Consider the following 26,869-nt stretch of genomic DNA (forward strand, 5'->3'; position numbering starts at 1 on the left):
AGCAATTCTCTTTCTCTCTCTCTCTTCTGACATGTATTATTTTGTAGTATGTGTTAAGACTTCGTTAATATGACGTTAATTACAGGAAAACAAGCAATACATAATAATTTCTAATACTTAAAGCTGTTTTGTTGAATGCAAATAATGTTATAAATATCTACAGCCGAACATATAACGTCCTCATTTTTTGGAAGTCGGTTAAAAAGCTATTAAAAGTCAAAACCTTCAAGATAGCTGAAGAAAGATTGTTTGATATTATGATAAAAGTGAATAAATAGTCTTGATGAAATTACGGTAACTTTTATTACTTTTGTGAAGAAAATGCAGCCATTGCATCAAATTTATGTGTAAATAATAAATAATGTGCAAATTAAAAACTTTACATTCAGTTTTAATAATCGCGCTTTACTACACCAGACAATTAAATGTATCTTCGTTATGTTTTCAAGTTATCGTATCTTTTATACTTTTCAAAAATAGATTGCAATTTGAATGTCTTGTTATAACTAGAGAACGACTGGACCAATTTCGTTAATTGGTTCTGAAACCATATTAGGTTTGGGAATGTTAAATCACAATATAATATTATCACAATTAGGGAATGCAATACCGGGATCCCGAAATACCGGGATCCCGGATGCATTTTGCGGGACTAATCCCGGTCGAAAGTTTAGCGGGATCCCGCGGAACTGGCGGGATTACAAAGAATCGTGATTCATACGTGTAACTCTGCAGGCGGAGGTGCGTGAACTGGCTACTAGCAGCCCACTAAACAATTATTTACCTTAAATTCACTTTTAATGACAATTGTACGAACCAGCGTGGAAGCTGAGCTAACTTTTTCAGCTGCTGGCTACCTAGTGTGGAATATCAGGAGCCGTTTGGCAGACGACACAAAATTGATGCTTTAACTTTTTTAACATACTTTTATAAGTTTCGGCTGTATGTATGTAGCGGACTCTTGGAGTTCAATTTTATTATATCTATATTTCGAAAAAAAAAAACTTAATTATAAAATGAAAATAAATAAGTGAGATTTTTAGTTTTTTTTTAATTATTATTATAACGATTAGACACTAGACATATAAAAATAGTTTATTTTTATTTTTATTGATAAACCCCTGTAAAAAAGTGTTCCACAAAGTTTGTTTTCTTTGACTTTCTGAGCATAAAAGTTTAAAATCAACCTGCGGGATCCCGCAAATACCGGGATCCAGCGGGATTGTGATGGTTCAATCCCGCAAATACCGGGATTGAAATTATCTTGCGGGATTGCATTCCCTAATCACAATACCGGCAACACAATGTAAGTATGTACTCGTAGTATGTACTATGTCGGAACTGGAAAGTCGGAACTATAAAACTTGATCACACCGTCTTTTCACTGAACCATAATTATTAGCAAATCAATTGTTGCTATAAAAATAAATAGGCAAAAAGGCTCCATCGATAAATTACTTCATAATTACCAACGCTAGTTACAAAAACGTACTTTACTTTTTCGATATCGAGTTTTCAATAATTGCGTATGTCTGAGATATTTCTTTAATCTGCATAACTTTTTACTTTATGATGTATAAATAAGAATGCTATCTGCGATTCTCTTTTTGTTCTGTCTGTGAAAGACTCAATGATAATAATATGCGCAGGCGACATTCTAACAGCTAAATCAGTGTTTTTCAACCTGTGGGTCGCGGTGGTCGGTTCCCCCTGAGTGGCCGAGAAGCTTCTGGGGTTACCAGAGGTTGAGAGAACTATTTAAGTAGAAAACAATGAAGATTAATACATTGAGATAATATTAAGTAGAAGTATTTTAACAAAGCATACTTTCGTAAACATAATATACAATATTATGATAAAAAAGTAAAGAGTAAGGTGTCGCGAATCATTTTTTCGTTCCAGGGGGTCGCATCATAAAAAAGGTTGAAAAGCACTGAGCTAAATTATGTCTTCATCAGATCGTCTGTTTTCTCTCATCTGATATTTATAGAAACGTGTTGCTATTTATAGTTTTAATGCCAGCAATATTATTGGACTACAAAGTCATAAGAATAGTTGCAACTAGGTTGCATGATATTAATGTAAAATTGATGATAGGCTTATTTTTAAAAACAATTCCGACATCAGGTATAATAATATAAAGTTTAGTACTATGCATCTCTACAATATTGTAGCGATTCTATATTAAAATGTTGCCAAATTGACAGATTCCATAAGAATATTAACCGAATGTTTGCTGTAACACGCTTTGAATTGTTACACCTAATATTATATTATATGTCTATTAGCCCAAGAGCCAGCGGCAGCAAGACTTACGTTAATTTATAAAAGCTGAAAGATTTTATAGATGACCTCTATAATCACGGTAAGAACTTCTAGCAGCTATGGAGTTTTAGTCGCGGTTACTTCAGGAGGTATCCAATTCTGAAGGCCAAAAGTTTCATCTATTTACAAGTAACGAAAGTCTAACAGTCGCTGGCTCTTACTCTATATTATTATAGTCGATATTATTACCAATTTAAATATAGTTCTAGTTCTAGTGATCGGTCTATAAACCTTGCCTCTTCTTAATTGTTTTTTTTTTTTCAGTTCTATAAACCTTTCTTCCCTATTAACCATAGATTATCTAGGCCTCATTGTTAACATAATGTTTTTTTTTCTAGCGATCTGTAAACACGTATTACATGGTCAAGCTGACGGTGCGGTCGGAGCATGTCTGCCTCAGGCCGTGGGCGTTCGAGCGAGTGCCGGGCAAGGCTCTGCGGGGACTAGACAATACCATAATCTACACTTCAACCAAAGAGGCCTGCCTCTCTGCCTGCCTCAATGAGGTAATGTATCCACTTTACTCAAATTGGTGATAAGGGTTTGCATACTGAACTGCGATGCCGCGAAAGTTTGTGGTAACAACATGAATCCTGTTTTTTTCAGAGATAACGCTTCGTTTGCTTATACTATTCTCTACAAAATCATCAGAGAAATTGATTATTAGGCAGGTGAAAACTATAATATTATCAGCATAATATGCCCAACATTTGACAAAAACTGATAGCTGATCAAATAACGTTAATGGTCTGCTATGTTTCAATTTCTCCGATAGTAAAGTTACTGAACAAAGGTTTTATCAAACCATGGAGGAGACGCGTGAAATTGACACTGCCATCCGATTCCCATCTGCGTTTGGAATTCGCAACACGATTGCAGTTTTGTGTGCGAGCCCTATAGTATCATTTTCTTACCCATTAGCCAACATTCTCGGTTTTTCACTATTCAACCTTATTGCTTTTGTAGTAAGGCCGAAGCGCGTTGTCTGCGTCCGCGCATATCGGTCGTGTTCAAACTTCGAAGGCGATTTGTCTCTTCTAAGCGCCCTCTCATTGTTATGTTATTTATCTGTTTTATGCCTTGTCCCACTTCGATAAGTCAAGGATAGGGGATATTAATGGCAAGCGACCCCATATACTGTATGTTTATGGGAAATCGATATTGGTATTCCGAGTGCAACCAACGCATAATATGTTGGAGAGAGTCGCGTAGTTAAAATTTATAGCTGTCCTCGGCTATAAACAATTTTGCAACTCTCTCTTACACTGGTCAGCTTACATTTTGTCTTAGGTCCGGAAAAGTCTCCTTTAAATATGATTTTTGATGACGATGATGAAAACTTACTTGTTTAAAGAAAGTAATTTCATGACTTGTTCTCCTAAAGTCGACGTTCACGTTGGGCTATAATTAACCATGTCACCATGACAGCGAAGAGGGCTATAGCTGGCTATAGCATGCACAACTACGAATAATAAAAACTAGTTTTTATTAATCGTAGATGCACAATCAAAGTTAGTGAATTGTAGTATAGAGCAGTGTTTCCCAACCTTTTTCAGCCACGGACCCCCAGGAAGTAAGGCACAGTTTTCACGGTTTCAGTATTCTTAATAAAATTTGACGACCTCTGTGGCTCAGTGGTAAGCGCCTTGGTAGCTCAAGCCGGGGGTCGCGGGTTCGAATCCCGCCGACGGAACAAAAGTTTTCAATGTTCCCGGGTCTGGATGTGTATTAAATATGTGTATGAAATAATAAAAGTCTTAAATATATGTATAGTATAAAATTATTAAATATATTTCCGTTGTCTGGTACCTGTAACACAAGTCCTTTAGGTACTTAGCACGGGGCCAGACTGACGTGGTGTGAAGCATCCATAAAAAAAAAAAACAACCGATTACGTATGGTCCAGAGATGACACCGCGGACCCCCAAACATATACTCGCGGACCCGCAGGGGTCCGCGGACCACAGGTTGGGAAAGGTATAGAGTATAGACGAATATGCCTCTCTAGTCTCTACACATTCAGTGTTGGTTTATTCTAAGCTACCTTGAAGAGGCCGCATTTGACAAAACGAGCTTTTAGTTTGTTTTTAGAAACCTTGGCATATTTTCATTCTTCGTCCGTCCGACTCGTGGAAAATGCCGCCACTCTTTAGACCAGTGTTCCGCAAACTTTTTGTGTTCAAGGTATATTCAGAGAAGTTGATTCCTAGGCAGATGGCGGACCTACATAAGTTGGTCGCGTTACGTCAAACCTAGCCGTCAGATCACGACTAAACATTGAATTGACTATATCCCGACCAAATGGTGTAGGTCCGTCAACTGCCTAGGAATCAATGTCTCCGAAACTTACGTTTAGTAAAATTACAATTTTTGGGGGTATACCAGAAGTTAATCAGCGTGTAAGGCATACTAACTATACAACAGAGTCAGGGCCCCCGCTACCATACGTGCAATGTGTGCAATGCACATAGGCACCATCCTCTAGGGGCGCCAAATCGACATCTTTAGGGGCGCCAAAACCAAGGACCCAAAAAATTTGCCTAAAGGGCCGCCAAAATCATTTTTTTGCACACAGGCGCCAGTAGCCCTTACGGGGGCCCTGAACAGAGTGTCGCAGCACACCTTTTGCGGATCACTCCTTTAGACAGTTCTCGTTACTTACTTGACTTACTTAATCTTTTCCTCTACAGAAACGGTTCCCGTGTCGTTCGGCGGAGTACGAGTACGGCAGCATGCGGTGTGCCCTCAGCGACTCCGACCGCCGCACCGCGCAGCACTTCGTGCAGCTCGTCGACACACCTGGAACTGACTACTTTGAGGTTAGTGGGATCATTTACTTAAAATCTACTTTTATTAATACATGGGGGTGAGCCAAAATCTTTTCGTTTTCGCTTCGTTATAGAATCGCCGATGAAAATGTATGGAATTGACATAAGCGTTCGTTAATATGACGTCTATTGTCAATTCCATACATTTTGATCCGCGATTCTATAACGAAGCGAAAACGAAAAAGTTTCGGCTAAATGGCCTGTTCCACTATGACACTGAATGGTTCAGCCAAAATAGATATAAATGTAAATGACGCTTTTGTGAAAGTGCGCCGATTCCGGTGTCTTTGAAAATTAATGTGTCATCTGTGGTCGAATTGTTCGGTTATATTCTGCCGTCTCTAGTGGGCATTAGGGTTTTCATTCACTCAAAGGGGCCAAACGAGCGTAATTTTGTGAGTCGTGACTCGTGAGTCGCAGAATTTTGGTAGCGTAAATTATGTTTCATACTAATTATGACTTACAAAATTACGCTCGTGTGAATGAGGAATTTTCTATAAAACTGAATGTAGCAGAATTTCTGCCAACCGAAATTCTGTGACTTACGACTCACAAAATTACGCTCGTTTGGCTTCACCCTATAAGATGTATTTGTATAATAAAATCCTAGATTCTCGTGTGGGAAAAAACTCACCATGCTTAGATTATTATTATATACGTGGGAGAGCCATGCTTCGGCACGAATGGGCCGGCTCGACCGGAGAAATACCACGTTCTCACAGAAAATCGGCGTGAAACAGCGCTTACGCTGTGTTTCGCCGAGTGAGTGAGTTTACCGGAGGCCCGATCCCCTACCCTATTCCCTTCCCTACCCTCCCCTATTCCCTTCCCTGCCCTTCCCATCTCTACCCTCCCCTATTACCCTATTCCCTCTTAAAAGGCCGGCAACGCTCCTGCAGCTCTTCTGATGCTGCGAGTGTCCATGGGCGACGGAAGTTGCCCCCTTATTTCATTAAAAAAATAAAACTTGTTACACACTTAAGTTTAACACATACGTTTGTGTAAGTACGCTTAAGCAGCAATCACATCTTAAGAAACGTCTATTTTAGATTTCAAAACAAAAGCAACCATATAAATAGATTAGATTATGGATATACTTGAAGTGATCTCTTAAGGCATTAATACAGAATCTCTATTGTCTCTTAACAAATTCGTTATTCCCTTTTCCTTAGCCGCTTCTCGCCGAAGCCAATAATACAATGGCTACAGAATTACATCGACAACAACGATAGCTGCGTACCCCCAGGCTGGAGATGTTTACTCCATGCTTTCCTCGTTACATTGTAACGTGTCAAGCCCAGCGGGCCCAATACTATTTCTATTCAAACCTTGTACTTTAGCGCTTGGAGTTGCAAAAAGGTTGTAACCCAAAAATTTAGATAAATGAAAAAAATGTTGACAATTAACCCATCAATCCCCAAGCGGCACTCGGCTGTCGCATACCAATTGAAAATCTATTATATCTGCGATTCCCACGATCGAGTTATTAAGAGGAGTCCACATCGCCGTTTTTCCATACAAACGCTGTCCCCTGTTTCCTCCCTGGATAATGCCGGTAGAGTTATGATTTTTTTCCTGAATACCTATGGCCACTATTAGCATGTCCCTATGTTTTCTTTTTTTTCATAATTTTATTATGAAAAAAGATAAGAACATCCAAAAACCCAAAAAAATGGCAAGATTTTCCTCTGTGTTTAAATACCCAGAAAATAAAACTGGCTAATATATACAAAAAAACTAAAACATACGAACACAGCTCAAGCCTTGCTTTAATTCTTAATGAAAAAAGTACTTAAATCGGTTAAGTTTTGGAGAAGGAATCAGCAGACAACGAATCGATGATTTTCTGTTCTTTTATTAGAACTTTTGTCGTGTTGTCTCTATCGCGCTCTGCGGTGGGAGACTTGAGATTGGTGAGACAGCAATACATTTTCAAATACCTATTTTCAATTTCTCTCGCCCCTGGTGTATCCTCTTAATATTTTATATTATATTATTAGCTCTGGAAACATATTATTTAGTTGTTCCATGGAATCGACAGATCAAATATTAAAACGATTGCTGATAGACGTTGAGGTCGTAGTCGAATTGTCTATTCCGTTAAAGCTATTATTCTAAGGTTATAGTTCAGTAAACTCAATAATAGGTATGGCAATTAAAGCGTCATATAGCCAGAAGCAATTTCCTTTTGATGGAAACTTCAATTTTAATAGATGTTTAGTTCAAAATCAAAACATTTATTGCGTCGTAAAATCGTTTTATATGCACATAAGAGACTTCCGGACTTAACTCATAATAAATCAGCGTTTGAACGGACGTCGCGAAATGGAATTGTCCCTAAGCTTAAAAGACTTATGAGTCACGAAGTGGAAAACCTCTTATCTATACTAATGCTGAAAAGTTGTTTGATTTGAAATTACGTTTTCTTTATCGCTTCATGATAAAATCGCCAATCAAAATGTATGAAGTTGGCATAAGCTTTCGGTAAAATAAAGTCAACATTAGACTCATGTTTTGTCTTGGCTAAAGTCTCTGGTTCGAATTGAAAAGATATATTAATCGAGGAAGGCTTGAAAGGCTTTATAAAATCACTATGTGACCAATGTGAAAAAGTGGCAAAAAAGTGAAAATTATTCATCCTTGTTATAATGTGTTGATGTGAACGAAGTCGCGGACAGCAGCTTTTTGTTAAATAATAATAATTATTATTTAACAAAAAGCTGCTGTCCGCGACTTCGTTCACATCAACACATTATAACAAGGATGAATAATTTTCACTTATCGTACGCACTTATCACGCAAATATGAGCAGACATAGTCTAATTATTATTATTGTAATTATTACAATAATAATAATTAGACTATGTCTGCTCATATTTGCGTGATAAGTGCGTACGATAAGATAGTTTAATTAGCAATAACTATTAATTTCATATGGTGTTTATTAATAACACGATGTTCTTTCATGTGTGAAAACAGCGATAACATGCAATTGCTAAATGCAATGAAGCACGTTGCATTTTTATGGACACTTTACATTGACTCGACTAGTAAAAGGCATTGAAATGTAAGCTTTGTGTTGTGATGCTCAAGAATAAAATTAGCTATAAAAGGTACGTTGCCAACTCATCGTCCAAATGAAAGGCAAATATTAAGTGCAAGTCAAATTAAGTACTAAAAACTCCACATAAAGCTTACTTACGTTCTTTGGAGTGGATTCAGTGTGTGAACACCCTTACGCTGCAAAATCAAAGCGTAGACCCTACAGAAAGATAATAACACGCATCTACACCTGTCAACCTACTTAAAACGACACGTAGCTACAAGGTTTTCGTCGAACTCAGCACCGCGAGGGCTCAATTTTCGCATTAAATCATAAAACATAAGTGTTTTTCCATCATTATCCGATTGCGCCAGGATTGTTATTATAACACGTTGTGTGGTCGTGCAGAACCTGTGCCTGAAGGCGTCGCAGGCTTGTAAGGGCCCGAGAGTGTTCACGGCGCCGAGGGTCGGCGTGGCGGAGGACAAAGTGGCGCAGTACGCCGGATTACACTACTACACCGATAAGGAGCTGCAGGTATGTAACCAACAAATTGGTTTTTTTATTGACGATTTCTTTTAGTGTTTAGAGGCCAAACATAGTCCGAAATTTTATAGAAATTTTTCCCTTTGTTATGAAATTGTGGTTTGGACTGTAGTGTACGGACGGACTCTACAATATACATAGCACATATTTTTTTTCCATTTATATTTTTAATTCTTTTACAAATCGGATTATTACATTGCTTTATTGTGTAACACTGTGTTATCAAGACTGGTCGTGGGTGGTTTAATTTGAATGAGCTATAAAGGCTAACTTTATTTAACAGTTAACCAATATAAAAATCTTATCAGTCAAAGACCTTTGACAATAAAGAAGTTAAAACTACATTTGTTAATATCAATTAAAGTTAATTTAGCAATGTTCATTAATTTTTACGGCACAGTTAAGACTTAAGATATTATATTACGTTTACTGTGCGTACGATAAATTGTCAGAAGTTATTGGCTTGACAATATGATAAATACAACTTCTAAAGTAATTAGTATTAAATGTTTGTCAAACATTCTTAAATTATTTATATTTATGGTCATTTATTAATAAATTACAACCGAATTAAACACATTATAACATGAATTATAATGAGAAAAATTAATTGTGCTGCTAAATTATTTCATACGTTGCTTTTTTTACCCGTAACGGTATGTTTTTATGTTTATTGAGGTGCATTTTTATTGGCCCACTTACTTTGATATAGGTACGTTAGCTTTTTCGCACTTATTGTTAAAATTATTAAATCTATTTAGACATTTGTTGCTTTTATTTTCAGTTTGGTTATTTTTTTTAAATTGTAAGAATTGTTTCCAATAGAGTAAATATATAGGTTACAAGTACTGTTAAAAATATGCCGTTACAATTTTATATTTTTACGGTTGCTTACTCTCTTTCAATTGGCCAAATTGTATTTAATGTGGCTCCTACAACGGCTGCACGTATACTTTAAAGTTTAATTCCTAATACAAAATTGTTATTACAGCGTGTTTATTTCAAATAAATTTATTTTTCAATATTTTTATTTTACGATCATAAAGACAATAGTATCAACAATAATACTGTAAGTATCCTGTGACAAAAATGAAAACGGAAAAAATAAAACTCAATCTTCCAAATTTTTGATTTACAACACTTTGCGCAGGTGACGTCCGAAGCGGCCTGTCGTCTGGCCTGTGAGATCGAATCGGAGTTCCTCTGCCGCTCTTTTCTATACCTGGGTGCTCCTCACTCCGCCGCCTACAACTGCCGGTTGTACCACCTCGACCACCACACCCTGCCTGATGGACCATCAGCCTACCTGAACGCTGAGAGACCGCTGATCGACGACGGCGAACCCATTGGCAAATACTTCGAGAACTTCTGTGAGAGTGAGTACCATTTATTTTTTGTTGAAGGTTTTGTTAGCTACCTGTATTAGTTAATTAGAATCTTCTTGAAGATAATGCAGATATAGGAAACACACTGGCAGACTAGAGGAGTTAGACTCTTGAAAATTCTAAAACTTTTTACTTATTCACCTAAGAAACATGCAGCGGGGCTAAAATGGTCGCTTTGAAGAATCATGATATGAATCATAATATGATTCATTTTTCTAAAATCGCAAAATGCAACTCTGCTTGCAATTCATTTCTGTATTTTTGTACTGATTTGACACTTGTCAGTTTGTTAGTTTTGACAATTCATTTGCTGAATTGATTGAGAGGAATTGCTAAATGTGACCATTTTAGCCCCGCAGGTCTCTTTTTCAATCCTATGTAAATTATTATGTAGTTTCAATAAATCTTCCGAGCTTTAAAGAGTATTAAAGATGTACATGGTAGAGTGGTAGAGCTAATTTAAAATGTCAATTAACATTTTAAACTTTAACAATAGTCAATTATGAAATACACACGAGTGTCTTCTTTTGATCCTATGCCAAGAAAATTCTTACAAAACAAACGTAGAGTTAATTTTCAAGCTTATATCTTGACTTATTAAAACATAAAGTACATAAATAGAAACCGAAGTTATAAAAGGTAGTAGCTGCAGCAAATTACACAGTATAGTCACATGTAATAATAGTTTCATACAATTACCGCTCTCAGACTACTTATGGCTAGAGAACAGCTTGCACTCACAAATTACATATCATGCATATAAAGCACATGAGAAACTTAATCACACCTCCGAGAATGAAATCGACGACTTTAATAGAATAATTTCACTTACCTTTTAAATTGTGCCTTATTGTGTTACGTTTAGGCGGTCGTCAAAGATTCATTTAGACCAAGTCATTAAAGATTTAAAAAAAAACCGGGCGTTTCAGACTTTCAGTGTTACAACTTTCCGCAGTTTATTATGTGCAGCTGCAGCCACTAAAATAATTCAATTAAGTTATATTATATTTCTCATACTCACTAAAACAATAATTGAAATAACTTATAGATTTATCAAGAGCTTGTCTACTCTACTTTTTTTCGAAAATATGAGCCTTACGTTTACAGACAACAGATTAAAATCATATTACATCTCTCATTTACTTACAAAAATTATCAAAATTACAAAGATAAAAATAATATAGATATGCCAGGTTAGTATTTTTAGCACGCAAATCCCGGATGTCTCTTCGTGGAGTAGACGCATCCTCTACGTGAAAAGAATTGCGCCAACAATTTATGTGCTCAAGATATGTGCGATTGGTTTTTGCTTGCAATTAACGCCAATATATTGAAGGATATAAAAATTCCTAACCGCATTTAAATGCCTTCTAGATTTTAATTAGTCTGCTTAAATAGATAAAATAGTTTAATAAAAAATGTAAATTGTAAAAGGGGTCGTTGAAATCGTCATGAAAACTTGTGGCAAATCACAAAAAATCCTGCAAAGTTCTTTTTTATCCCGTAATTTATACGCAATATATTACAGTAGCATTTAGTAAGTAATTAACTAACAGTCTTTATCTGATCTTGAACATCTAAATATAAGTAGGAATAAGCAAGAAGGTAATAATTTTTTCTCCATAGATGTGTACGATAAAATTCATTTTTCTGTTTACATCTCAATTAGTCAAGCCCAAGCTTGTAATTGAACATCAAATCATAGCTCAACATTGAATTTAATTTAGGTTTTTAATCAAAGTTTACATTAGTTTAGTCATAGAACATGCACGGTAAGATTTTATAATTATGGGTATGTGTTAAGGTTTCGTAGAGTTCTATAATACTTAAATTCTTTACAGCTTGCCTTATTGAAGAAGCTGTATGCGAGTGTAGTAAAATTATTTTCTTATTAATAATATGTAAGATAGTATAATATTTTTGTCAATGAATCGTGACACCATTTTTGAAACTTTATTCGGACGTATCTTATAAAAATCGTTGGTGCAAAAATCACTTGTCAGCGACCATTTTCCTCCTGCTGAACATGAGTCATTTGCTACTAAACTCTCTAATGGCTCCTACTGGCGTTATAAATTATTGATTATGATACTCGGCACACCGACGGGCGGTCCACAAAAAGTAATGAGTACAAAATGTTAACACGTAGACAAATTTGTTACAGGCACATCGCTATAATTGATATCATAGTGTTTTGTAACCGCGCGCCGGCGCGGTGGTCCTAACGGCACTTTGTGAAGGAAATTTAATAAAAAGTACGCCCAAACTGTCTAAGTACTGAGTTGCGTAATGTACGTAGTGTTGCTAGTTGCTTCAATAATGAAGGGTGATTGTTTATTATTATTATTATTTGCTACGAAACCTCGCAGCAAATAAAAATGTGCATAACGCATAGGTACAGTACTTTTTAAATCATAGCACCCAAATGTTAACTAAGCACCTCGTTTGAAGAAATATCTATGGTAAAAAACAAGTGCCATGTTATTTTTTGTTTAGTAGATAGATATTAAGCTTATAAATTTTGAATTTTCCTTTTCAGAATTAAATGTAGATCGAAAAATTGTCACACCTAATCTTAAAACCGGCTGAAAGTCGATCTCATATTCAAATGTTAGAAAGTTTATGTGTTCTCAATGAATGTATGTACGTGCGCTATCACTTTAAATGGGCTAAGCTTACAAGAAGTTATCCGAAAGAGCAGCTTTTCCTATTTAAAAGCAAAAGGTGTAGTAGAAGCAAAAGTAGTATATAATATTTGTAATCTGTATCAGTAAAATTTATTCAAAGAAGTCGGTTAAATATGGATTTTTACGAAAAGGTCGGTGCAGAGGACACTACTAGCACATACAGTAAACAATCCTTCCAAAATCCGTCACATCAAAATGACAGAATCGTTGCCAAACGTCGCACGAAACTTGTTGTTTACTGTCTCTGCTGGTGCTGCTTTTCGCGTGAAAACATTGAAGTATTAGTGAATTTTCCTAAGCCGACTTTTACATACGTTCACGTAAATACGTTATTGACATTGTATTCACGTTGGAGGTGAGCCGTAAGAAGCATGTGAACGTATTAACCGTATTAAAGCACCGCAACGCGAGGAAGTTGGCAAAAACAACAATTACCAGTTCTCATTAACCACGCGTGAGAATATACAATCAGAGGAATTGATTCATACGCAGATCGCGGACATACGTTATTTTGTCGGGTTATGTCAGATGGCACAATACCTTAATTGGTCGGGCTATATCAAGTCAATGTTGGTCGGCCGGGCTTGACATAGCCGACGGAATAAGGTAGGTCTGTCGAAATTGATTGAAAGACACTTGGTGGACATACCTTATTTCGTCGGGTTATATCGTGTTAAATGCGGAATTTTCACGTTGGTTTATCGAACACTACAAGCGACGTGTGTGGTACAGCTATAAAACTCTAAAGAAACTCTAACTAACTAGAACTCTAAAGAAAACGGAACATAAGAGTTCCGGAATAAAATAAATAAATTATGTATAATCACTTAATATGGTGGGTACTCGAAAAGCAGGTTTTTTCGACCCGACTTTTAATTAATTTCCCATGAAATTAGGTTAATGTTATACGTCTATTTAAATATTTAAATAATAGTTTGTTTATTATAGTGTGACACAAATAAGTTATAAACTGATATAAAATGATATAAAATATGCAAATCGCCTTTCTATTATAAACGTTTTTCGCGAATTTGCGCTTTCCTGTCTTCGATCTTAATTTCTGTATCAATTTTCATCCCAAATCTATTTATGCAATTAAATATTTATTAACAATATTATGTAATATCGACATAATATCGATACCGGAAATTTCAATTGTCGTAAAGGACATTTTGGCGAGAATTAGATTTAAAAATATGCTGTCCTTTACGACAATTGGAATAATTATTACAATACTTTCCGTTGCAAGTCCTTACCCTCCAGTTGTAGGAATACTACTTATTTTAAAACATGATCATAAGAAATGCATAGTAATCGTTTGCTTGAGGCGTAACACATCACGACTGTACTCTATAAGGTCAGTTTATTAATTCTGAAATGTTGACTAGCCCTGACTATCAAAATGAAAACTATTAATTCTTTTTTCTTGTTCTCTCCATCCTGATTCCTGAGTGACGGATGAGAGATGTATTCTACATTCATTTAATTATTTTTGTGTTGGAAGATGCAAGTATGTGGCACCTATTTAAACGTTTTAAAAATAGGATATTCCTTTGCGAGCAGAATTAATGCTACGAGTATTCAACCTTTTTTGGACAATGGTTTAAGCGTGTAAAGGTATCAGATATACAGGCACACTTGGCATTTTTATTATTAATACATTCAACTTACATTCTTGTATCATAAAACTCCTCTTATAACTAACAGTAACGGTTAAGGGATCAAGTTGTAATGTAAATATTGTAATGATTGAGAAGACAGTTAGGTTCCGCTAGTTCCAGTAGGCCGGAGACTGGATACTGTTATATAATGGTTTCATTAATTTATACATAACCATGTAAAACTGATTATAACTTAGATTGGAAATGTCTAACATATAGGTTAGGTTTATAGGTATTAGGTACTAAAACTCGCGCTGTTATAACCATAATGGATACTTGCAGGTTGACTTTAATAAGTTGATGTAGATATTAACTATGATTCATAGTTGTATGAAGTTTCCACGATAAAATTTGCTAGAATATGTATGACGTAGGATGGCTTTGCTGTTCCTGAGTCTCAAAGTATTATAAATATACCAATCTCAGTGTCAAAAACGTCACAAGGTAGCAAAAAGTAGAAGGACAGATACATTTTGCATTCATGATAATATTATTGGAATGGAAGTAAGGATTAGTGTAGGGTGTAGGCATATTTTGATTTGTCTGAGTCGATGATTTTGTACATTCAAATAAACGGCTAGCACTACGATAAGTAGGATAATTCGTTACACTAAGATAAATGCTCATTCCTCGGAATTATATGCATGACATCGAATTTCGCAAACGACTAAACGACTAATAGCAAAAACGTGAAACTCGCTCTAATCGAATAAAGTTCAATGGCAGCAAATTGATCGAGTAAGCGATGGCACATCCCTATTGTGTGTCGACATAATTTCGTTATGTTTACAATATCGATATCGCTGAATCATCGCGCAGGTTGCATTAGATGCAAAAAAATCGAGTTCGCTCGTGCGTGCTCTCTAACGGGCAACTTTAGGAAATCAATAGAGGTTTTTGTTCACTCGATTTCGTCTTGCCTCTTTAATTCAACTTCAATTGAATCGAGATTAATATATTAGGAGCACAATGGGCGTGTTCTGTATGTAATTTTAATATATTTTTTTATTTGGCTTTAATGCCGTAGTAAATGTGATTAGGCCTACCTTTAATCTTGATTCTTGATGAGTAGGCAATAACTTGATTAAGTTTGAGCGGAATATTTTTTTCTTGAAATTATTATGATCACAGTTTGAAAATCTTTTCTCCTTTTCTTCGTTTCCCATTTTACTGGGTAAAAATTAAATTATTTTACATCAAATAGTGTAATAACTGTAAGTAGATTTTTTTTGTACTAGGCGTTGTAAATAGCTGTCTCTATAACGCTGAAACTGCTACGAAAAAGCTCTACGATTTTCTGTACTCTAAATGCATAATATTTCATTTTTAATTTGTCTTTTGCCTCATCTCCACAATCGTAACATCCGTTAATCACATTCGAAGTATTTTTTATCGCTGTAAACCTCTGTAAACATTCTTTTTGCAATTTATAATACGTATGTTATAAGTTACAAGCGGTAACGCGGGTCCGACGGCCTTGGGCGGCCTTGTCTTAACCAGTAACACAGGTCAGTGCCCCCTAGACCATGTCCAGTCAGCTAATACGTAATTCAACTTATCCGACGTTATATAACATTTTTTGCACACACCAAACCTGTTTTACCGAAAGGATAGAGAAAGTGTTGAGATTATTTATTTTGGACAGTAACCTCCATAAATCATACGTTATAGACAATTTTCTGGGCCATTTAAATTTTGGTTCTTAAAAATGGTTTACATGATGAAATAACAAACCATTAAGAGTAACGAAAGCCCTCTTTGGTCATATAATATATTCACGTTCTCCGAAATACTTCTCTATATTCTCTTTTTTTTTTCAAAACAAGTACATAAAATAGATAGAGCCATACAAATGTTTTGTAAGCTACACGAGTTTAATTATTATTTTTAACAAAAAAATTGAACCCGACTTCCAATAAAAAAACACTATTCTTAAAATGACCTAAAAAGTATGAATAATTCTTATTCTTCATTAGTGCCTTTTTCAAAATTCGACTAATCTCAACGAATTCTGTATTCAATTTTCATTCCTTTGAAGTCTGTACTGGCTAACACAGATCACCACTTTTGTGAATATGCCTATGGTACCGAATTTTGATTCAACCCTGTACAATAACAAAAGAATCATGAAAATCAGTCCACAAATGGCGAAGTTATGGTTGAACATACAAAAAATATATACAGACGAACATAATAACCTCCTTCTTTTTGGAAGTCGGTTAAAAATGCTACCAATGAAGTAGAAGTCTTTTAAATATTTAAACTTAGGCGCAGTGTAGTGATATTCTTAGGAGGCCTGTGCATTTTGTAGAGCAGTAGAGTCACCAAGGGACAAGTTTTGTACCGTTTCTAGTGAAATACCTAGCGGATGTAGGCACTAGGTAGTAGGTAGTACCTACGCAATGTATATAAACGAGCTATTAGTTATAACTCGTTTGGAACCACCACAATGCGAGTCCCGTTACCCTACCGCGGTTATTTCAGATTCCGTGAAACTCTATATTAAACCAATATTAGTTTTTAGGGTTCCGTACCTCAAAAGGAAAAAACGGAACCCTTATAGGATCACTTTGTTGTCCGTCTGTCCGTCCGTCCGTCTGTCAAGACCCTTTTTCTCAGGAACGCGTGGAGGTATGAAGCTGAAATTTATATCAATTACTCAGGTCTACTGTCCCTTGAAGCTGTGAAAAAATCAAACTTCTAAGCCAACGCAATCAAAAGATACAGCCGTTTATGCCGCAAATTTTCGACACTTGCAAGGGAATCAAAACCTACAGGGTGCTTCCCGTGAACTCAGAATCTTGAAATTTGGTACGAAGCAACGTCTTATAGCATAGATAAAGGAAAAATTACGAAAACCATAAATTTTTAGTTACATCACATAATATATTTTTTTTTAATAATTTTAAACTTACTACCCATTTCCTCATAAACGCGTAGAGGTATTAAATTGAAATTCATACCAAATACTCAGGTCTATAATACCTTTAAGCTGTAACAAAATCAAACTTCTATGTCAACGCAATCAAAAGAAACAGCAATTTAAGCTGCATATTTTGAAACTCGCAAGTACTCACAAGGGAATCAAAACCTAAAGGGTACTTCCAGTCGACCTAGAATCTTGAAATTTGGCATGAAGCAACGTTTTATAGCACACATAAAGGAAAAATTCCGAAAACCTTAAATTTTTAGTTACATTACAAAATATATATTTTTTAATAAATATAAACTTATTACTTTTTTCCTCATGAACGCGTAGAGCTATTACTTAAACGATAAAGAGATCTTTGTCTTAAATTTATGCTCCTCCATCTTTCCCCATTGTAATGTTATGAATTTCATTTTGCAATAAAAATACCATAGTTATGACTCGATTGTCGTAATGAACGAACTTTGTAAACCTTGCAGGTTTGTACGGAACCCTCGGTGCGCGAGTCCGACTCGCACTTGGCCGGTTTTAATTAAGGCAAACAATAATTAATGTCTTACCCGTTAAACGTATGGTTGGATATTGATGTGCACTTTTTGGAACTCTTATAATATAATCTTCCTAATGCACTATTTTTTTTTAATATATGATATAAGGGGGCAAACGAGCAAACGGGTCACCTGATGGAAAGCAACTTCCGTCGCTAATGGACACTTGCAGCTTCAGAAGAGCTGCAGGTGCGTTGCCGGCCTTTTAAGAGGGAATAGGGCGATAGGGGAGGGTAGGGATGGGAAGGGAAGGGAATAGGGGAGGGTAGGGAAGGGAATAGGGTAGGGGATTGGGCCTCCGGTAAACTCACTCACTCGGCGAAACGAAAAAAAGTAAAATCTATAGTAATATTATAATTATTAATTACGAAGGTACACAGGAATATTTTGCCACAAAGTCTATCTCAATAATCTGTATCGATTCGGATGAAACAGCTGGAAATCTTTTATCCGAAAAGCTGTACAGGCATAGCTTGATGGCGGCAAAATGTGTGGTCACCACATGATACCTATGCGAACAAAGTTACTGGCAATAAGTAGTAACTATATTAACTTAGTTTTAATACAGCAAAGTAAGCTTATATAGTAACTAGCTGCTGTAGTAGTATCAAACCTCAGTAGCAAACGTTGCTTTGCCATTTAAAATATTTCGCCCATATTTTTTTACTGAAGTGAATAAATAAGTATGGCACCATGGCAACGTCCATCGCTATCCCGTCGCACAAACAACGGTCGCCGTCAGTCTCGAGTTGTAATAATTTACTATTATTTATTCAACGAATGCACTTATCAATATAAAAAGTGGCCAGTAGCCGATTATCAGACCTACTGAATATGCATATAAAATTTGGTAAAAATCAGTAAAGCTGTTTCGGAGGAGTACGGTAACTAACACAAGAATTTTATATACACGATTTCATCTGCAGAGGCTTAACTTAATAAATATTTAAGCTTCTACAATATCAACAACTCCTCTAATCTTCTAAAGAAAAATAATATGACGGTTAAAAAGTATAAATGTAGAGTCACCTGTCGTTGAATGTCCTTTCAATTAGCGAATGCCGTGTTGATCAAACTTGTCGCGTAATTGCAAACCGCTTCATCTAGATCTATTTAAAGATCTATTCTAATTATATCTACGGTTGTGAAGCCTAAGGTGTTAGTTTGAAAAGTGAAACCCTGTTTTGTAAAATAAGTACATTAATTCGGATCGGAAGGAAAAAAATGTATTTTATGTATACTTTAGCAACATAATATCGATAATATTTCAATGCAAATTTCCCGGTCCTTATAAAGTATCAATTTAAATGCTAAAAAAACGAAAATAAATTGTTACTTCTTCGACTTACGTCTTCATTTGTGTACAAGTTGTTGTCTACAATATCAAGAGCACATCTATATCTATACATATTATAAAAGTAAATGGGCTTTTATAATATGTATAGATATAGATGTGCTCTTCTCGAGGAAGGCTATTGGCTATATTTTATCACGCTTAGACTAAAAGGAGCGAAGAAATAGAGGAACATGTGGAAAAAACGGGGAAAACTATTTGAAAGGGCTAACTTGAAAGCGCTAATCTCAGGAACTACTGTTCCGATTTGAAAAATTATTTCAGTGTTAGATAGCCCATTTATTGAGGAAGGTTATATAGGCTATATTTTATCACGCTAAAACTTTAGGAGAAAACTTTAGGAGGGCTTATCTCGCGAACAACTGGAGCAATTTTTATGTTATTTGGCACAGATAAGAAGTAGACCACGCGTGAAGGATCATAGGGCTATCGATTTTAATCATTTTTTTAGTGGCTATATATTTTATACCAGTGCGACGCCGGGGCGGGTTGCTAGTACAGAATAATTTATACGCACAACTTTGCTAGTGCATAAATTTGTTTCTCGTGCAGGAATCGTCTATTTTTCTGCAATAAAACTATACTATGTCCCGGGCCTCGAAATCCCCATTCTCCATGCACTATCCATACTTCCATACTAATATAAAAATGCGAAACTGTTTCTGTCTGTCTGTTACCTCGTCACGCTCAAACCGCTGATCCGATTTTGCTGAAATTTGGCATGAATATACTTTGAGTCCCGGAAAAGGACATATGATAGTTTTTATCCCGGATAAATGTACGGTTCCCGCGCGATAAAAATTTTGGCGCAACAGAGTTGCGGGCGTCATCTAGTGATTTTAATAACTGGTTTCAATCATTTATTTTACTAAACCTATAATGTAAATATACGAATCCAAAGCAAGACGCTGATATTGCACGAAACGCGAACATTGGAAAGTGGTACACTCGCAATACGGGTCATAGAAAAGCAACTCGAGCCCACAAAAAGAACAAAATAGGAAATTTTATTGTTAGAACACAAATATTTTCACCTAGCTCATCATGAGTCATGAAACTTTCCAGATTTAAGATAAATAACTTTATGTATTGTTAATAGTGTTTAAATATTGTTGTTGATAGTTTCGAATCGCAATAAGATCTTTATCAATACTAATATTATAAGCGCTAAGTTTTGGCTATCTGACTGTCTGAATGTTATATGAATGGAATTGAAATTGTAAGCAACATCTTGTTTTAGCTAGCATAAACTCCTATAGTTGGGGAGGGGAAGAGGGGATTTCGGGAGTAGCTCCAGTGTGACAGATGAAGCTTGTGTAGGCTTCAGACATGTGTCTAGTTAACATGGTATAGAAATCAGATTTCTCATGTGGTGGGTTAATTTTTTTTTTACCTTGAAATGTTATCGGATCTGTCAGATTAAGATACTGGATGTTTAAAGCACTGACGATTCAAAGGTTTGGTAAGCCTGTAGGTACATTTTAAAATATAAAAAAGTAAAGCTTCATATTTTCCTAACTAAACTTCGCAGATATTTTATTTTGCACTAAACTAAATGATTTAGTCCTTGCTGTCTGAAATATATTTATAACTGGCTTAAATAAGCAATTTTCTGAATATATTTTCTTTTTAAAAACTTTAAAATGGCTGCAGTTTCTGAACCCACCACTAAAATAAAAAACACTTTTATAATTTTTTAAATAGTTTTATCTAATGTACAAAACCTACTAAGTCTCCATGACGCTCGAGTGACTACAAAAATAGCACCCTCCCCTCCTCTGCTACTATAATATTATACTCTTAAAAACATTATAGTACTTAATGCCTAGAAAAGGTAAAAAAATCTGATGCTTAAAAGACTCACCTAATTAACTAAGTTTGATCTTATATTGTTAAGGTATTTTCCTCTTTATTGACGATAAAAAGCCTTCTAACGAGAATAAAACGTCTTAAAATATTATCTATAAAAGACGATAATCGTCTATACTAATAAATTACATAGAACATAACGCGGTATAAAATGAAGCGTGAGAAAAATTCACTTCAGCCGCTGAAGCGTGGCAAAAGTAAAACGATGTGGTGTCATCGACATTTAAAGCAGATTTACACTAGTCAAGTGTTTCGCGATGTAGCTGGCAAGTTGCAATGAGTCGGATGTTTTAAGTGCCAGTCATCCTAGGTGCTTGGTGTGTCGTTGGCTTACTTTAAATCCGTTTTATTTACGAATTTTTTAGGTATTCGTTTCTAGTCGGTGCCTAATTTAGAGCTATTATCGGAGGTCTAATGCTTATATTTAGAATAAGCCTAGGACTCGTTCCAGCCTAATTTTAAATATGCGCGGGGGAAAAATTAAATTTGATGTAGACATGAAACTAGAAAATATAGTAAATACATGATAATATTTTCACGTCAGTAATCAGTAATTACTTTCTTGCATATTCTGTTAATGAGATCAGATAGAATAGACGAGTGTAATATGCGCCTATTCTGTTTTATCTGAATAAGGATCGGAGATTAACTTTATTATTTTTGATGCCAGTCGCGATCGCTGACAGAAGCGAGTCATTGGCACCGTGTAATGCTAGCTTATTTTGTACACATTATTAGCCTTCGCGAAAGAAAATGAAGCCTTCCCGACGTATTAGACTGCGGTATGATAATTCTGCATAATTATCTTGATAAGGCCCGCGGTATCCAGCCATCTCCTGGTCTATCAGATTAATTAATGCCGTCTTTTGACTTATCGAGTAGCATTTCCCGTGTGAATGGTGAAATTGATTTGTGATTCAAGCTCAGGATGCAATTGTCTGATATTATCCATGCGAATGAAAAAGTTATTTTGCATCGCTACGTATTGTAATTAAATATAGCCTTTTGATTTATTGAGCATTTCTTTTACTTCTAACATAAGGCTATATGCATAGATTATTAATTGGTCTATCGTTGGCGGTCGAAGCGAAGCGAGACCAATGCTTAATCTATTGTTACTCGTATATTACGTTTATTCCTTCAAACCCTACTTTTTGCTTGCACCATGCAAATACTTGCCAAACATTATGAAGCGTAAAATCATTTTTATGACCACGGAATATGTCACTGAATATAAGCTAACGACGTTGGCCATTTTGGCCATAAAGTGTGGCCAATGTGACGAATTTGGTGACCGGTCAGTGGCCGTGGTAGTTGACGCTGACGTCGGTCTGACGATTGATTCGTGACGGTTCAGCGGTAATATTGCGTTATAATGGTCTAGTGGTACTTGTATCATATTTTGTACTAGTTTTACGCGCAGCTTCTGGACTATATTCTTTATAAAGAACATTCAAAAGTTATACGGTAAAGTTAGGTTACATAATATTGCTCGGACTCCTCCTACCTACCTAGGACTATACTACACCATAAAGAGAGCCTACAACAAATTGACAAATTGAGTATACAAATTTTGGATCATAGGTTAAGAAGATAGGTTTTAATTCATCTGTCTGTGCGTACCTCAAGCACTGTATGAGACGTCTCAAGCAAAATAATACTTTTTTTTTTATGAAATAAGGGGGCAAACGAGCAAACGGGTCACCTGATGGAAAGCAACATCCGTCGCCCATGGACACTCGCAGCATCAGAAGAGCTGAAGGTGCGTTGCCGGCCTTTTAAGAGGGAATAAGATAGTAGGAGAGGGTAGGGATTGGGCCTCCGGTAAACTCACTCACTCGGCGAAACACAGTGCAAGCGCTGTTTCACGCCGGTTTTCTGTGAGAACGTGGTATTTCTCCGGTCGAGCCGGCCCATTCGTGCCGAAGCATGGCTCTCCCACGTATAAAACCTAAACTATAATTCATCAATAGCCTAAATATAACACTTTGCAACAGCATCAAACCAATTAATTATATCACAGAATCAGCTACTAGTTACAACGTAGCGTAAATCTAAACTATATCAAGTTAACATTTTATTTTATTTGTACTTTAACAATAATTTATACTAAAATTTAAATAAATGAAATTATTAAATAAATCCTATACAAAAAAAAAACACAATTTTCAACCTATTTTTTTTTCTATTGTCGTACGGAACCCTTCGTGCGCGAGTGAAACTCGCACTTGGCCGATTCTTTTAACTCTACCACTCTACCATTATTAGTGGGTGTTTGGAATAATAACTTTACTACTTCCATAAGCTGTTAAGACTTAACATTTATTATCCTCTTCTACAAGAAGTTTTAACTGCGAAACATGTATATTGCGTATAACTCAAAGTATAAGAACACTATAGTGCGAAATAAACCGTAAAACACCTTTTTTATGGCGCAAACTTCGGAATTCAATAAAAATGCATTTCCAAGACGCTCTATAATTGCGAGATCCACGCTTAGAAGTGCACTGCAATCATATTATTATGCCGCTCGAACACGTCGAACTATTTATAGTCCTTTGATTATGCCCGCTAGTTAGAATGATTAATACGGCTTGTCGAATCATAAAACTGTTTTAACCCCGACAAAAAGAAGGGTGTTTTAGTTTGACGTGCCTGTTTGTTTTTGCGTATCATCGTAGTTTGACGTGTAGCTATTTGTTTTTGGGTATCATCGTAACATCCAAACGGGTGAACCGATTTAGAACTACTTTATTTTTAACCGACTTCAAAAAAAGGAGGTTATTAATTCGACGCGTATGTATTTTCAGAACTGCCCAGTTTTCGTATATGTTAATCTATATGAGGATCTGAGCAAATGTGCTAAATTTCAAAAGTGTATGTATGTATGTTTATATGTTTGAGTTCGCATATATCTGGAACTACAAGTCCGATTTAAGTAATTCTTTTTTTATTGTACTAGGTACTGTTTAACTTAGGGAATAGTGCAAGTTTCATCAAAATCGGTGTAGTAGTTTTTGATATACGGAATTTTAATTCTCATTTACGTACAATTTTGAAGTCGGTTTTATCTTTTTAAAATACTACTAGCTATTTGACCGAGCTTTGCTCGGTATTCGATAAAACATGAATAAAATGACATTTTCTAAAAATGATTCTTAGCTCGATCGATTTATCGCCCCCGAAACCCCCTTTATACAAAATTTCATGAAAATCGTTGGAGCCGATTCCATTTGCTCGTTTAAAGATATAAGATTATTGTTTGTAGGGTGTTATGATCGGGAGTGTTCTTAGCATTATTTTAGAGTCATTAGCCCGCTTAGTGCTGAAGACGTGGGTTTATTTACTTTAAAGGTTGTAAGCAACTTTCAGTGACTCAATGGCCTCAATTTTAGCATTCTGATTCTGATATTAGAGTTTTGAATCGAGGGTTGTTTTAAAAATTTCTAATTTAACATTACATTTCTAGAGCCGCCAGCGAACGCGAATCCCAGTGGAGAGCTGCCAGTGACGATTGACCATCAACAAGACACCACCGTCAACAGCAACCTGACCAGAACTGATGCCAACTGCGATAAGACTGGCACTTGTTATGACGGTATGTATTAGTTAGTAGCTTATTCGAGAAAGGATATCACGGATGCCCTTTTCACCGACTTTCAAGAAGGAGGAGGTTCTATGTTCAGGAGTATTTTTTTTGCTCGACGCGCGGTCACTTTCGCGCCTCTACATCTACATTGTTTTATGTTAATCTTCTTAGTATGTTAATCTTCTCTATTACATTTTAGCGCCTTATCGTAGCGCATCAAATTCTAGTTTTTGATCAAAATCAGTTAGACACATAATATGCAGCTATGCAACTTTATTTTCTAACCTAATCCGGACTTTCTAAGGTGAATCACAACAGATGGTATCTACTAGGCTCGCAGAAGTGTAAACAGCGAGATTTATCATTTTCTTCCTTGCTTTATCATCATCATTATCACAACTGGTTTGATGCATCTAAAAACCAAGAACAGTAATCCTTGAAGGAATTTTTGCTCATTCTGGTAACTGGTTCTAAGATAATAAAGCCTATCTTGTAATTGCTAGCTTTACTATTGCTGCTGCATTTGGTAGAGTTCTATAATATTATCACTGACGTATCAAATAAGCTAGTAGCGATTGTTTTGAATGAAATATAGAGATGAAGTTTATAGTTCTCACAGAAATAAATCAAGATAGAACGGCTAAGCGGGTGGAGTACGCGTGTTTCAATCTTGCACAAGTGAGCAAGATTTGTTGAACGTTCATTTACGGCCGTTCCCAATATTTGATCTATCTCTGGTTTTGCCCTACTAGAGATAGGAATAGCTCACAATTGACATAAAATATATGTCTTTAATGTCTAATGTGAGCTATTCCTATCTCTTGTAGGGCAAAACCAGAGATAGATCAAATATTGGGAACGGCCGTTAGTCAGCGCGCACATCTCGACTTGATTACACCAGAGCGGTTGTGCAAAAATGCCTCATTGTGCAGTGTTTAATTGTAAAAAGAGATATACAAAAGTGAATCGGTCAAAAGGAGGTATTTCTTTCCACGGGTAAGTATTTGTTCCAACTAAATGCAAAGCAAAAATTTACACTATCGAATCTTTAGCAACGCACGCGCGTCGCCGTTCTATCTTGATTTATTTCTGTGATAGTTCTATTTCAAGTTACCTAGTTCGATTTCTAAACATCAGATAAAAATGGTCTTTAAAACTTTACTAGCTACTGTAATAGTATGATAGGAGAAAATTCGTAATTCGTTTTGTCTTGTATTTATCTTGTAGCAACATTATTATTATTTAATATTTATGAATTTTCTTAGTTGCTAGAGATGACGGTCATATTTACCTATCATGGTGAAGGCAGGTTCTTTATCAAAAGGAAGCCATATAGTCTGTAGATAATGAATAGAGATTTCGATGACGATTTAAAATTTAGGATGCGAGTAAAGCCTTTGGGCTTCACTTCTGGACACCACTGGTATTCACATCGGATTTCTACTATCATTTGATGACAGTCCTTTGTAAAAACTAAAGTGTCTTGAACTGTAGTAGAAATCTATTTATCTTCACCTCCTAACGTACTCTGTTCTCCTAGTATCCGTCCACTGCAAGGACACGCGCATCGCGGTGCAAGTCCGCACCAACAAGCCGTTCAACGGCCGCATCTACGCGCTCGGCCGCTCCGAGACGTGCAACATCGACGTCGTCAACAGTGACCTCTTCCGCCTCGACCTCACCATGGCCGGCCAGGACTGTAACACGCAGAGTGTGGTAAGTGGATCAGCTGGTGGTAAGCAATCATCGTTTGTTGAAACACGCACTGGATTAGCTGGTAAGCTATAACCGCTGTTTGTTGTAACACCCAGAGTGTGGTGTGAATCAGGTGGTAAGCAATTACCGTTGCTTATTTTAAGTATGAATGTAACATACTGTAGATTGTAGAATATACCTACTAAGTTGTGACATTGCGCTTGGTAGCAATTCCCGCTACTATAGCACCTACTTATCGCGTGGTTATTTGTTATCGCAGTCCCGAGTCAAGTAGACCAATAATCGCGCGGTGATTTTCCGAAGAAAGAATGAAAATTGTAAATATCACTAGGCTTTCACTATTTTCGTTCGCTAAAAGAAAAAAAATCTTTATCCGTGTTAAGGCTTTG

At 36.0% G+C, this 26,869-nt stretch overlaps 1 protein-coding gene across 1 annotated transcript in view; it reads left to right on the forward strand.

Annotated features, from left to right (window-relative positions):
- LOC121729636 overlaps window positions 1-26,869 on the forward strand; it is an 87,527-nt gene that overhangs the window by 50,044 nt on the left and 10,614 nt on the right. Inside the window, exons 5-10 of the mRNA XM_042118208.1 lie at window positions 2,664-2,831; window positions 5,016-5,144; window positions 8,605-8,733; window positions 9,893-10,118; window positions 24,645-24,773; window positions 26,305-26,480. Coding sequence (XP_041974142.1) covers window positions 2,664-2,831; window positions 5,016-5,144; window positions 8,605-8,733; window positions 9,893-10,118; window positions 24,645-24,773; window positions 26,305-26,480 — 957 coding nt within the window. The remainder of the gene's footprint in view (window positions 1-2,663; window positions 2,832-5,015; window positions 5,145-8,604; window positions 8,734-9,892; window positions 10,119-24,644; window positions 24,774-26,304; window positions 26,481-26,869) is intronic.

Source organism: Aricia agestis, chromosome 8 (genome assembly GCF_905147365.1).
Source record: "Aricia agestis chromosome 8, ilAriAges1.1, whole genome shotgun sequence".
Classification (NCBI taxonomy): Eukaryota; Metazoa; Arthropoda; class Insecta; order Lepidoptera; family Lycaenidae; genus Aricia; species Aricia agestis.